At 40.1% G+C, this 14,224-nt stretch overlaps 1 protein-coding gene across 1 annotated transcript; it reads right to left on the bottom strand.

Annotated features, from left to right (window-relative positions):
• Positions 1-4,612: 4,612 nt before the first annotated feature.
• On the bottom strand, positions 4,613-13,515 carry LOC145438617 (uncharacterized). The gene is made up of 6 exons (XM_080315965.1): positions 13,360-13,515; positions 10,330-10,404; positions 10,133-10,261; positions 8,612-8,872; positions 6,794-7,192; positions 4,613-5,511 (listed from the first exon to the last, which is right to left on the bottom strand). Exons 1-6 carry the CDS (start codon positions 13,420-13,422, stop codon positions 4,804-4,806), a joined length of 1,635 nt encoding a protein of 544 aa, XP_080172091.1. The 5' UTR covers positions 13,423-13,515; the 3' UTR covers positions 4,613-4,803.
• Positions 13,516-14,224: the final 709 nt, after the last annotated feature.

The following is a 14,224-nucleotide window of genomic DNA, read 5'->3' as shown; positions in this document are numbered from 1 at the left end:
AGTGTTGAGTGTTTTACTATCTGTATACCCCCTAAATATTTCACGTAGTAGGACGTAACTCATAGCTTTTATACTGCGCGTAAATAGATAGCCTATATCCACGATAAAGAGATGGGGTGATTAGGCCCACTGCATCAATGTAAACGATTGCGATTACTTCTGAATTACTATTACGATTATAACTAAATCTCGAAGGAGTCGAATACGATTACAAGGAAAAGTTATCACTATTACTCACGATTACATTTATTTTGCATTACCAACAGGGTTGTAACCAAGTCACTAGGTTCCGAGTCACAAGTCAATCTCACTTTTATAGTTTTGACTCGAGTCAAGTCGAGTCATTTTCAATTACCCACCGAGTCAAGTCCGAGTCCAAGTCAGTGCTGAGCACTGAGCAGTAGGTCGAGTCCGATTGATAGTGTTGTGTTAACTGTTCAGTTTTGAGTTCAATCCACATTTTTCAACTCTGCTTGAGTGATATAGAATAACTCGCATTCATAATATAGTAATTTTCCTCAGTTTCTGGCAGGGATATATAGAACTCCGGGATGGCTGACTGCGTCAATTGCGTCATCGCGGTATTACCTAAGTGGGTCCAGATTCGCGCATTCAGTTTTAATGCACGTTCCGGTCTGCCGCTTCATCTGTGTGTAATTTTAAGTTTTTGAGAGCGGTAGAGGCATATAATATCCATGTTTATGTTATTATATAAAGCCAGAGGTTAACTAGGTTATGAGATGTTCAGGTAGTCTGAAACTTTGCGGTATTAGCCCTATTCCTTCAGCAGCAATTTACCGGTATACCGGTACCGTCATTTACTCGCCTTCGGAATATCTCTGCTTCTGTAGTATCTTATGTAACATGTTTTGCTGCGCTGATAATCGTGAGAAGATAACAAAATGTAGAATAATTTCCAACGTTAACATTGATATCCGCAGTATGATTTTGATTACGCCTTGCGGTATGTTATCATTTACCGGTATGTTATGCGAATGTATGTCACCATCCAAGGCTGTACATTGTACAAGTACAAGTGTACATTGACACTGTACCGTGTCAACTATGAAGGCGACCGTTAGGAGGGACTTCCTCAGTTAAGATCTTGTACTATAGATTAATATGTGAATATGCAGGTAGTGCTGGTATTGCAGGCTTACCGGTATTCCAGATCATTGCTGGATTATTCCTAGTAAGAATTGGAGCCACTGAGTACACCACCGGTGTGCAAGATTCAAGAGGCATTTCAATTAAGGATAACCAAACATTTGAATCTAATACAAACACAACACGTCAAGGTCGTTGCAGTTGTAAGTGTCCATAACAACTGTTGAATCCAATCTCTTGTTACAGATACTATTCATCAGTTACATGTCTGATAAAACAAGGCAGGCATATGTTTGTTAATGAACGGCACCTCAATGCTACAGTACTGGAATTATACTTCAACAGAAGTGCACTGTTGTGAACTGCCAATGGCTGACTCCCAGTATATGGCCACAGCATTTGTTGACCATTTGCTCTTACTGAAGCCATGACGATGCCCACTCCGTTGAATGGATAAGCCAACACAATCGTCAGGACACGATACGATCCTGAGATACAGCCTGTCTTTACCATATTAACACTTATAGCCTATAGGCTATAGGCCTGTACGATGGAGGAAGAGAAAACTCTAAAGATTGCTTTCAATTTGCAAGGTTTAGTCAAATCGTCGCAATAACGCATGGACCTCTCATCAGTCGGCCCAAGGTAAGTTTGGCTGATTCTAGTGATACGCTATTAAATGAGCGATTTACATTAATCCTGATGTGGTTAAAGTAGTCTGCATTGCTACTCAAGTAACAGTCGTATTCCCGGGCGTACTGATATTTAAACTTCCTCAAGTAGCTGTAGAAAGTGAAATGCCTGCAAGGTACTTAAGTTTGGAGATGGCTGCTTCAAAATTACAAGATGTATCTTCGAAAATAGGCAACACCTACTTGAGTACTACAATGAAGTAGCTGTTCTTCATTACTGACCAACTCTGCATACATTTATATATATTCTTAATGTTAATTTGTGTCTCTAAATACATCATTTGTTAATTTTTGTTGCAGATTCCGGAAAAACAAACGCGATGTTCCAGCATTTGCATCACGTCAACAGTGGATATCCTGATATATTATACTGGGCACATTCCATTGAAATCTTGACAAAGATGGCCACGATCTGAATATTTGGATCTCGTGCCTCCTCACCGAGATGATTTTTTGACATGGAATCATCTATCGCTCTATCGGAAAATCTGCAAGACAATGATACTGAATATTTCTTAACTGATAAATGGCATGAAAAGCTTCAGGAGGCCCATTCGTGATGTACCGTTAAGCCATGGTGGTAATTTCCTCACTGCGGTCATGAAACTATTTCTCGGTGAACAAAATATCAGCTGAATTCAACAACCTGGTCTACTGAATGCTTCTTAAATTGATAATGATATGTACCAAACTGCTACCCTGGCTACATTTGAACCTGAAGAGAAGTATCAATGGTGTGTTGATTTCTTGATCAACTTTCATTGAGTGACATAGAAGCTGACAATGCTGCACTATCACAATTTTGAGTCCTTACAGGCCGTGCTATCTTTTCGTTATTGTAAATGCTCCATGGTAGGGGTGCATTTAAAACAAACGGTGTTTGAAACACTATGTTTAAAACATGCTTTAAACAGTGTTTTAAACAAAGGCCTTTTGAAAAAAATTATTTTTGAGTTGTAAAATTATGCCATAATTGTGTAAATACTTTTCCAAAAAAACATGTTGTATGAGCCTACGGACGATTACCACCCAATATAGCCGACTAATATCGATATGGGATGGCTAGAACCCTCAAAATAGTCGGTTCAGCATCAATAGCACAGATATTTCGTCAAAGGAGCTATATTTTCAATTGTCAATGTCAATCCAATATGACGTCACTATTAAATATTCTTGACGTCATGGCTTAAAAAAAGTATGTTTTATACAAGGGCCTGGTTTTAAACATGTTTGTTTTAAAGGCAACCCTAACTCCATGGTAATTGTCGATTAACGCGAATTGAAACGGTTAATTTAATCAATCCTGTTAACCCCCCCCCCCCTTCCCAGCTGCAAGGTTTCCGACAATGGCTTGTAAATAGGTAGAAGTCGCTGATATTATTCGTTATTCACCCTGTTATTTATGGCCTGATGCAAATTATATGATGTGTAGAAATTAAACACATTCATGATTTACTGAAATTCAGAGTTGTCATAGTTTACTTGATTGGCTATACAGCAGTGTCATACTTTACTAGGTTGGCTATACAGCAGTAAGGTTTTGATAAGGGAAGAATGTCTAGCTTACTCACCAACTATTCCGCAAAAGGTTGAGGATCGTTATTCTAGAAACAGCTGTATCGCTAGCTCGCAGAAAAGTGGATATTTCGAGGCATATTGCAGGTAACTTTCTGGACCTACTTGGGTAAAGGCCAAAATGAAGTCAGCCATCCCGGAGTTCTATATATCCCTGGTTTCTGGCCCTATTTTCCAAGTATCAGGACTGATAGACGAAATACCAATAATGCGGTGACTTTACTACTTCGAATTTGCAATGAAATGTCTGTCTTGGCCCTCCCAGTATCGAGTCATGCACAATAACTCGAGTACAAGTCGAGTCAAATACACAAATTGCCTCGAGTCGAGTCATTTTACGCATTTGAGAAAATGACTCGAGTCGCCGAAAAAATCGTGACTTGAGTCGAGTCATGACTTCAGTCATTATCGCCTGATTTACAAACTTGAGCATCGAACTATCGAATATACTTGAACACAACACGAGAATACGATTGCGAAGTCATTTGCTTGTTACGGCAAGATATATCCATAGCCCAATTTTGTAGTGGGCGATTTCTCGCACCCAACGATTTTCATTCTTTAGCTACCAACCTTAACCTAACATAGCCATATTTGTTTTTCATTCAGTGTGCATGCCTCCTTTTTTACATCGGCTAGGCCAGGTGGGTGTCTGATTTAAGTCGTTTCGACACTTTCATTGTTTGCGCAGGTTTCTGGTGGATTGAAATGCTTACATTTTTATCATCCATTTCAAACGTACCCACGCCGGCGGGAGATGTTCAAGGAATTGCAGATCTGCTCCAGATGTCTGGAAATTCTCTCCTCAATATTATCCCTCTTCAATGGTCACATCCTTTAACGCTTGCAGGTGTGATCGGTATTATGCCAATGCTAAATTTCGAGGTTGGTACGACCAGACTTGGTAATTCTAGTTGTCCATTCAGGGCGAAACGCCAGCAAATGTTTTTAAGCTATAACTTTTAATTTAAGGTTTTGCTGAATTGACGACAGTAGAACTGTATAGTGTGAAGCGAGCCAAGCTTTCTGTGCAAACGTTCGCCATTCTCACGCTTACTAGAATAGAGCTGTGATTTGAGATGGAACTGAACCTAATTACATTTCAAGTTTTCGCGAACTCTGTAACTCTGAACAAATTAAAAAAATACTGTATGTATAATTCTAACGAAAGCTGAAATTTCTCTAGTTGTCAATCTCTGATCCAGATAATCGAGCGGAATCCAATATCAAGCTGCAAATTCAAATATCACAATATTCGTAGCGTATATTGCAAAAAAACTGACGACCGACCCATTGGCAGAAATTTCTGATAAAATTACCGACGATCAGACCGTTCCTCCCATTCCGTTTCCAGCGGGTCTATTGATCAACAATAATATGCAATACATTTTGCAACAGACACACAAGCTCGAAAGCATATCCGGCAGACTCAATCCAACTCGACGTACGGCAATATCTGGAGAGGCGGAATTTCCTTTTCGTCCGGCAAGCGCTCGGAACCTTCGTGGTTACGAACGCAAAAGGTCTGCGCCCAATCGAACCAAGACCCGTTGTCACCGCGGCACCCGGTGACGCCCGGCAGCCTGCAGTACTGAGAATGATAAACGGGAGACGAATCTTGAATCGTTTCGATCGTGGACGAAAAACTCCTTTCCCCACTCGAATTTTCGTCAGAATCCGATTCGAAACCTTCGACAAGACGCGATAAAGGATAGAGCGAAGTCAAGTCAATTATAGTATCATCTTTTCGACGCGTTTTGCGCTTTTTAAACTCTCGATAAAGGCTTCGAAAATCGGTGGTGCTCGAAGAGGAACATGCCTGGTCGCAATTACCAAAACTTTTATCGGGACTAGAACTTAAAATCTCAACGGACGGAGTGATTTTTGAGGGCATGTCGGACTCAATAATATCGTCGCTTTTTTTAGAATACGCAACTTTCGCGGGGGACTGCGGCTTTGAAAATTTATCTACGTTTTTGACGCGGGCGATCTCGTTATTTTTTACGGGACGCTGCTTGGCGGCGAGTTTCGTGCTCGTGCTCGAAGACGAGTCGTCTTTCAGAGCGAGCTTGGACAAGAGCTTCTCGGGAGAGTCTTTGGAGTCGGAACGGTTTTCTGCGAATCCGTGACCAGGCACCTGAAACGAATCGATCGCCGTTAGGGAATTCCACGAGACGGCCGCGGTGCTGTTCAAAGCACAATTCTAGTCACGAAAAGGTAAAAGTAGGCTCATCTACTAATTCCAAAGCGTACAAAAGCGTGCAATTTTGATTTAAAAACCGTTCAGTAGAACGAGGAAGAGATCTATAAGCATACACACACGAGTTCAGAGCATTGATTATTAGTTCTCAATTATTTAGAGATATAAAACGTCAAATGTTGAATTTGCTTAAAGGAGTGGAACATATCTTTTTAGATGCTGTCACGATAGACAAGTTCTTGACCTGGACGAGCGTTACGATGGTGCAACTTGTTTCGGACAAGTTATATGTGAAAGCTGCATAGACGATCAAACTAACTTTGTTTTCAGGCAGTGTAATTAAGCGACACTGGACAGTATAATAGAGGTTATAGAAAATGGAAGTCGCATTTCTTTTAAAGGATGCCGAACAATCACAATCAGATTAGTGGTCCTCAACAGGACAAATAGAACCAAGTATAAATATCTAGTATTAAAAGACATTTAATGAAGTTTCCAATATCACATTCAAGTTGAATGCATATGTTGCAATTAACTTTAGGGGAATTTTGGTTTTAGAAGGTTCGAATATATTTTGAAGTTTTACCGATTCGCGAGATCTCAAAAAGGTTGACAACCAGTATACTAGTACTAGACCACCCAGGGTTTTAATGACTCGAGTCATTTTATCGAAATATGGACATGACTCGACTCGAGTCAATTTGTGCATTGACTTGACATGGACTCGAGTCATTGCGTATGACTCGAGACGCAGGCGTTCAAGACCGACATTTCATTGTAACTTCGCAGAAAAGCAAAGGAACCACCTTATTGGGATTTTGTCTGTTGGTACTGGTACTTGAAAATGCGACCAGAAACTGCTATAAGTGAGGAAAATTAGTCTATTATGAATGCGAAACATTCGATATCACCAAGTAGAGTTATAAAAAGTGGGTTTGACAAGACTTTAACTGGAAACTCAGCAGTCAACACAATGACTTGGACTCGAGTCATAATACCATGACTCGGACTCGACCCTCTGCAAGCTGACTCGGACTTGACTCGGCCGCGAATTAAAAATGACTCGACTCGAGTCAAAACTATAAAAGTGAGATTGACTCGTGACCTGATTACAGCCCTGAGAGCACCACGAAAAAGTAGAAGTGCTCCGTTACAGGCCACAGTCGCTGATTATCTCGATCAATACCACAAACGAGAAACACACCCGGAAAGCACTCACTTCTTTAATCTGTTGTGTGACAGGATCGTACGTCAGCCGTCTCTCTTTCGCCCGTCTCGGAGTCTTATCGGGCGAATCTTCTTCGCGTTTTCTCTTCGAACCCGCACCGAGCAGAGACGCGTCCGCAGTTCTGCTCCTGTCCTCACTCCTCCCCGACGGAGACTTACCACTCACAGTGAAATCGGGAGCCGACTTGGAGCCCCTCATTTTCGTACTAACCCCGACCGGGGAGGGAGTCTGTTCGTCGCGAGGGCTGCCGCGGTGACCCCTCTTCCTCTTGTGCGATTTGTGCGGCACGGACAGCCGATTGCTGTCTGTTTTCGGGGACGGACTTTCGGAACGGTCATTGACGGAAGACATCGGGCTCTTAGCAGACGGTGATCTCGTGCTTGACAGCGGCTGGATACGTTAACAATTTTTAAGATGCAGACTTGGCCAACTAGGTAATTGCTAGAGCGAAATTTTTCTGTGTTCCCACTTTATTTCTCATCTAATTTCTCGTTTTGCTGAAAACGCTACAAAAGTGTATACTGCATATCATTGCTGGAAAACAAAACAGTCCTGTGTCAAATTTCGAAAACTTGGACATCGACCATATAATTTGGATAGAAACCAGTTTTGTTTTCAATTTACCTTGAAAATTCAGGTTCATATGTACACTAGCTAGGGGTCTTCAAAAATGACTTTTTTTCTCAGATCGTACTGGCTACTTGATAAAATTGTTGGGTTACCTAATTTCAGCCTACACACCAAATTTGGTTCAATTCCAACCAGTGGCCGCATTGCTACAGGAGAAGACAATTTCTATTTATTCTATAAAAATAAAGATAAAAAAATTTGAAAATTTTCTGCTCACCCCTTGAAAGTGTTGGGTTGTCTATAGAAACGATGCTCACCAAATTTGGTTCAATTCCAACCAGTGGAAGCGGAGTTATTGCCGTCGAAAAATTGGGATTTCAATAAAATAGCATTTACGGTGGGCACCACTATAATAAATAATTGAAGAATTGGTCACCGTCAATACTATTTTATTCATAATCCAAATTTTTCGATGGCAATAACCCCGCTTCCACTGGTTGGAATTGAACTGGTGTGCAGGCTTAAATTAGGTAACCCAACAATTTTATCAAGTACCCAGTACGATTTGAGACCAAAAAGTTATTTTTGAAGACCCCTAATGTACGCTTCACTAGAAATCCATGCTACCTAGGAGCTTGTAGCCTGGTTACAGCAAAAGATCTGTGTCCAAATAGTGATCAAAGAAATTTCAAAAATACCAAATCCGGACAAAAGACAGTTTGGTTTTCCAGCAACGATACTGCGACATGATCCAAACTTCTTGTACAGACATTTACCATAATCTTGTTTACGAGAATGTTCTTTGCCTCGATACGAACAGAACTTGATTTGCGTAGTATTTCTCGCTAATAATAATTCGTAATTGAATTCTGTTTCCAAGTTTTTGTAAATTCATCAACTCTAATTATAATCTAATTTGGAAAAAATTTCAGTTCTGCGGCAGTTTCAGGAAGACCAGGAATTAGATTAGAAATGAAACGAGAACATGACGCATTGCAGAAATTGGACTAGAATTAGATTACCGGCACTTTCCTCAAATTAAACGACTATAATTATACAGTTGTCAAAGTCTGCAAGAGAAATAATTCATCAATTCAGTAAGCTAAAAGAAAATTCAAAAACGTGAAGTTTTTTTGCGGGCACTGAATATTTATTTATATACCAACTCTATACTAACTAGGGTTAATAAGTACTCGACTATACGAATTACAGAATATCAAAATCTCATCCATAGCTTACCTTGGGTGACGCTTTGAAACCGTTGGTGACCACAACCTGCCCGGTATCGGGAACATCCTCTTTTTTCCTGTTGTGCTTCGTCGAATTGGAGAGATTCTTGTTCTTTCGAATTTTCGGGGTCCCCCGATCGGATACCGGGGTGCCGGGACGGGGGGCGAGCAGCGGGGACGAATGGCTGTGGACGAGGCGGTCCTGCGGTGGTTCGGGTGGCGACGGACTAGACCCAACGCTGTTGGGCGTTTCTGGACGTGTTCGTGGGTTCTGTGAATCGGGGAATTTTTTTAGGACTGACGGACACGCACTGGCTTTGCTGGGGAGGTCACTACAAAATGCATTGTCTCAGCCACCCATAATAATCGAAGAACGGATTGATTCAGAAATTTCAAACGTATTTTCCTACATCGTTTCACAATATAGAGTTAACAGTCTACTTTTGGCTTAGCGAACAGCACAATGCTGCAAGTGACGCATCAAACCGTACTAAAGTAACCTACCAATCTTTTAAGAGCAGTACTTTTAATAGAACTACGATCTAGGCATATCAATACACCATTAAGATAATATATTTGTTAATTCAGTAGCATACATTTTCCGTAAATACATTTTGGGTCAATTTTCAAAGGTTGCCCAAGCTAATAAGGTTGAGAACCGCTGAATTAGAATACTCAAACGATTGGATGAAAAGTGAACTTTTAACGTTACACTGACCTTGCGAAAGTTTAGGGCATGCATGCAAGAAAACACATTAGAACTGATAAATCTTAGTCAAATCCCGCCAGCAAGAAACCTTTTATTACTTATGGAATAGCCTGAAGAATATTCCATACTGCAAGTGAAATTGGATTAGACAATTAGCTTCACATTTAAAAAATAGTAGGCCATCATCAAATTTGTATGGTAAAAACATAGCCTGACCAATTCATGACGCCATCCATGCGACACAGAACTGAATAAACCAGAGTTATAAACAAGTCACGAGGTTCCGTGTCACAAGTCAATCTCACTTTTATAGTTTTGACTAAGTCGAGTAATTCTCTATACACCACCGAGTCCAAGTAGGGGAGTACAGGTTCGAGTCATACTGTTGAGACTTGAGTCCGAGTCATGGTATTCACTGTTCAGTCTTGTGCTCAAGTCAGGTTCACTTTTCAAGACTCTTTGGGCATATCGAATGCCTCGCATTCATATTATATTCAATTTTTATCACTTTTACCATGCTTACTGACATATGGAAAAGAGGCTACAACCGAGAAAGGCAGTAAGATGTATCACACGAATAAAGCCTCGAGTCATATTGAGTCAAAACACAACAAAGTGACTTAAGACAAGTTAAGTCAGTTTCCATATTTAATAAAATGACCGTGTCATTACAGCCCTGTTTCATACTGAAGTATACTATACCTTGAACGGCCTCCTACACTGCAGACCACGTTAATGACAAGCTTCATTCTACGGTTGTGTCTGAGGGGCTCTCGTTAGGGGCCGGGCACCCAAACTCTTCAGCAATTAATAACACGATACCCGAAATGGCGTCTCTTTTTTGTCGATCATTTGCTGCCAGGACTTGATCAGGTTTTTGGCGCGTTTTGCGAGAGGACTGTTCCGTGACGCCTTGCGGATGTTGTTCACGTGTCGTCCCAGTCTGGTTGCCTGAATCGGTGACACACAAACTCGATATACAACTCATTCCGAGACGCATCAAGTCAGCGTGAACAGACCTCAAGTTCCTCTTTTGTGACCGAAGTTTTTTCCAGCGCCGAGATGGCGTCCGCGGCTGAGTCCATGTCCATAAGCTGTGACAGAATGATTTAGATTTAAACTTTTGTAAACATTGCCTACACGAAAAATTATCAAATCAATCCTTGTACTACCAACAGCAGACTTCAAAAGGTTTTAAAATGCAAAACTAGAACTAGTTACTTCAATTCAAAACTAACAACTAAACCCAGAATTAGAACTACTTGCTTTTCAAAACTCGCAACTGGAACTAGAACTAATGATGTTTATAAATCTGCAACTATAACTAACTGAAACACAACTAAATTCAACTTATTCATATTTCAACGGAAACGGATCGACTCTCCACATAAAAAAAATGGGAGGGGTTTCGACCCCGCAAACCCATCCCAGGCTAGGCCGCTGTTGATAGCGATGACTCTCAGCTTGCAATCGCTGCGAAAACAACACTCAACAGAACACAGTATCACGATTCACGTCGACATGTGTATTCTAGTTGTCCGGCAACTGATTTTTCTGAAATACGCAACGAGATCTAAAACAACTCACTTTTCAAAATCATAACTAGAACTACTCGCTTTTCGAAATTTGCAACTGGAACTAATCAAAAACAGTAGTTATAGTAGACCGTCATCCAATTAGATTGGTAGTTTGTACAAGTCCGACTAACATCAGACGAGATTTAGCGACAGGATTGTAAATCAAGAGTTTGGCACTCGGATAAAAGACTTTTTGCCGTAAAATAATCTTTGCGTTTAGACTTCACAATGATCCTTCGACGGCAATCATTGACATATATTTTTGAAAGCTTGTTTCATCATCACAGAGAGTCCTATTTTAAATAGAGAGATCAACCACACATAGAAAGTCACAGAGCGCAGGTCGGAAAACCAGTAACTGCTAAGGACATTATCTGGCACTATGATAAATATAAATCGCTAGTTCAATTATACAAACGAAGAGTTTATTCATATTGAAATAAACCCGCACAGTTTCGGCTGACACCCGTAAGGGGTGATTGTCAACAACTAGTAGAGAATATGAATGAATATATTATTGAACTGTATAATGAAGTTCTATAGGGGAGAGGAGGCCAAGATAAGACACGGGGCAAGATGAGAAATGAATAGAATAATTTTCCGATGGACAGTAAACGATGTTGTTCCCCCCATAATATGATTCTATATTCTATATTAACAAGGCAAACAGATTTGAGGTTGGCAGAAAAATGCCCAACAGTGTCTTCAAATACAATTATGTCAGATTTTTTCAGAAATTTCCAAAATATAACAACATATTTGTACAACTCATACTAACTAGGGAACGTATCCAATCTATAGCAATTTTACTACCAAGGTCAATTATATTAAGAGTCACATCAATATATTTACAAGTCTATGATTTCATTCAATGGATGGAAGCCTCACCGCTTGTATAATGCTGACGAATTATCAACAACCTGACTACAAAACCATCAATAACAATGCAACAACAGACCCATAGTGAGAAAGTGTACAATTAGGTTACATTCGAAATTTTACAGTCACAAATATTTTATAATGCAGCACAAGTTTAAAAAAAAAACACTCTCTCATTGCATTGGGTGACAATTGAAGATGCGCACCATTATAGGCTATAGCTACACTACAAAAAAAAATTAGACAAATTTGGTTTTAATGTCTCAAATCGATTTTTTTGGCAGAAAAAGTCTTGAAGACCAATTAGTCTTACCAAGTAGGCTACTTTCTGTCTCAAAAGTAAGACACAAATTGATAGAAAATAGTAGCAGCAATTTGGGGACATCCTTTTCAATGTTGGGGTCTGAGCGAAGGGGAAGCATGAGCGAGACCTGAATTTGCAGTGTTGGGATAATACTGTACTTGGGAGTTCACAAGATAGTCACTAGATAACTTTATCAAGGTACATGCCCCTTACTACTGACATGTAATATTCAGAACAATATATATACAGTTGTCTGAGTCAAAACTAGCATTTGTGGTGAGTGGGTAAAACGAGACCAAAAAAACTGCAAAATTCGTCTTAAAAACATGACCAAAAAGACTGAAGCATCAAAAATTATCTCAATAAGCTAGCTGTGTCTGCAAAGTCCTTGGCGCAGTATTGTCCTATAGTCTCTATCACTCTCCCTCTTCACTCAGAACCTAACACTGAAAAAGATGCGCCCGAAGCACTGCTTCTATTATCGATCAAGTTGGGTCTTACTTTTGAGACAAAAGTACTTGGTAAGACAATCTGGTTTGTCTAATTTTATGCTCTTGGCCTGTGTCAACTTTCCGGTCTCATTTTTAAGACCACGGACAATGTTGTTTCTTGATTAGAGAAATCCGGCGTAAAAATAAGACCAAAAATACACTACAAAAAAATTAGACAAATTTGGTCGAAGTGGCTATGGACAACAGGCGTAATATGTAAATGACTTGTAATCCTGGATCAGCAATGCTCTGATCAGAAGTCCAGATTGGAATTTTATGTTGAATTTAGGTTAATTGATGACCAATAGAAATGGCTGTCCATCTCACCACATCCATTATCTAATTACTGACTGTTGATGATTAATACCAATGTCAGCTCTCATTAAATGAAATAAAGTTGTTGTTTGCTGCAATTCTAAGGTTCTATGCCTGAAAAGATGGTTTAGATTTTAGCAATCTTATAGGTGATATGACTTCCATGATTAGATCAAGATCAATTCGTGAACCTTTTTGCTGATTGAGCCGTTAATTATATATATAATATATATTATGTAAGATATAAACTATGATTTATTGATCACTGTACGAGGACCTGCGATCCAACACGAGTCCATCGAACTTTATAGTAGTGGTACATACATCGAGGTCAAGTTCATTCCATTGTGTGCTGTATAATGTTGAAACAAATGGACTATGTTCCAATCCATTCAATATCATCATTCATCACACCATAAAATCGTCACACAAACGGGCGTTTCAGATACGATGGATCGGGTTCGGAGTCACCTTGATACTTACAGATCCATTCTTGTCAATTGAGCTAGCTAATCGGTCCTTTATTCCCGAGAGATAGGCGAGCATTTTATAATTATTCCGAATCTTGGGATAATGCGTCCGCAGCTCAGCACCTTCTCGCCCGAACCACAGCCATGATGTGAACGCAATTGCATTGTGGGAGCTGTATGTATAAGTTCTGTGGCTACGGCCGCTGAGTGTCGCCAACCAATGGCATGGCTCAATCATGACATCATCGTGAATGTATCGTTATTAGAGCCCGACCGATATTAGATTTTTGGGCCGATACCGATATCTAACACATTCACCGATAACACCGATATATTTAGCCGATATTCAAATAAGGTGGGATCTACCTCAAAAGGCGCATTTTCAAAACTTTAGAGCATTTATTTCAACAGCCTTACAGCCATTGACACACACGAACATGAAATAAACTAGACAGGCTGCATCTGGTCACCTTGAAAGTGTTAGCTATATGACGTACGGCAATATCCCCAGTCTAGCGGTCAAGGATTATAGTTTTCTGACTTCCTACCACCATATTGTGACGTCACGAAAATTGCCGATATTTTTTTCACCTCGAATGGCCTATACCGATAATTCTTTCAAAGTGTGATATCGACTCGATATTATCGGCGAACCGATAATCGGTCGGATTCTAATCGTTATCGTAATAATCGTCAGATCTTAGATTAGATCATATATTTTCACCCGATCAAGACACATAATGTAGCCTACAATGCAATACACAATAACACACAGTCCGATGTAATGAACAGATAGGACGACGAAACGACCTGTTGCGGTTTCGTGTGAGCATTCACCTCACATGGCTGCGGCCTTCAGCGTATGGTCTCTCACGGAA

This window comes from Botryllus schlosseri, chromosome 5, assembly GCF_051294905.1.
Source record: "Botryllus schlosseri isolate E-star chromosome 5, Bs_hap1, whole genome shotgun sequence".
Taxonomy (NCBI): Eukaryota; Metazoa; Chordata; class Ascidiacea; order Stolidobranchia; family Styelidae; genus Botryllus; species Botryllus schlosseri.
The sequence above is the reverse complement of the archived record's forward strand: the minus strand, read 5'-3'. Positions and strand labels throughout refer to the sequence as shown.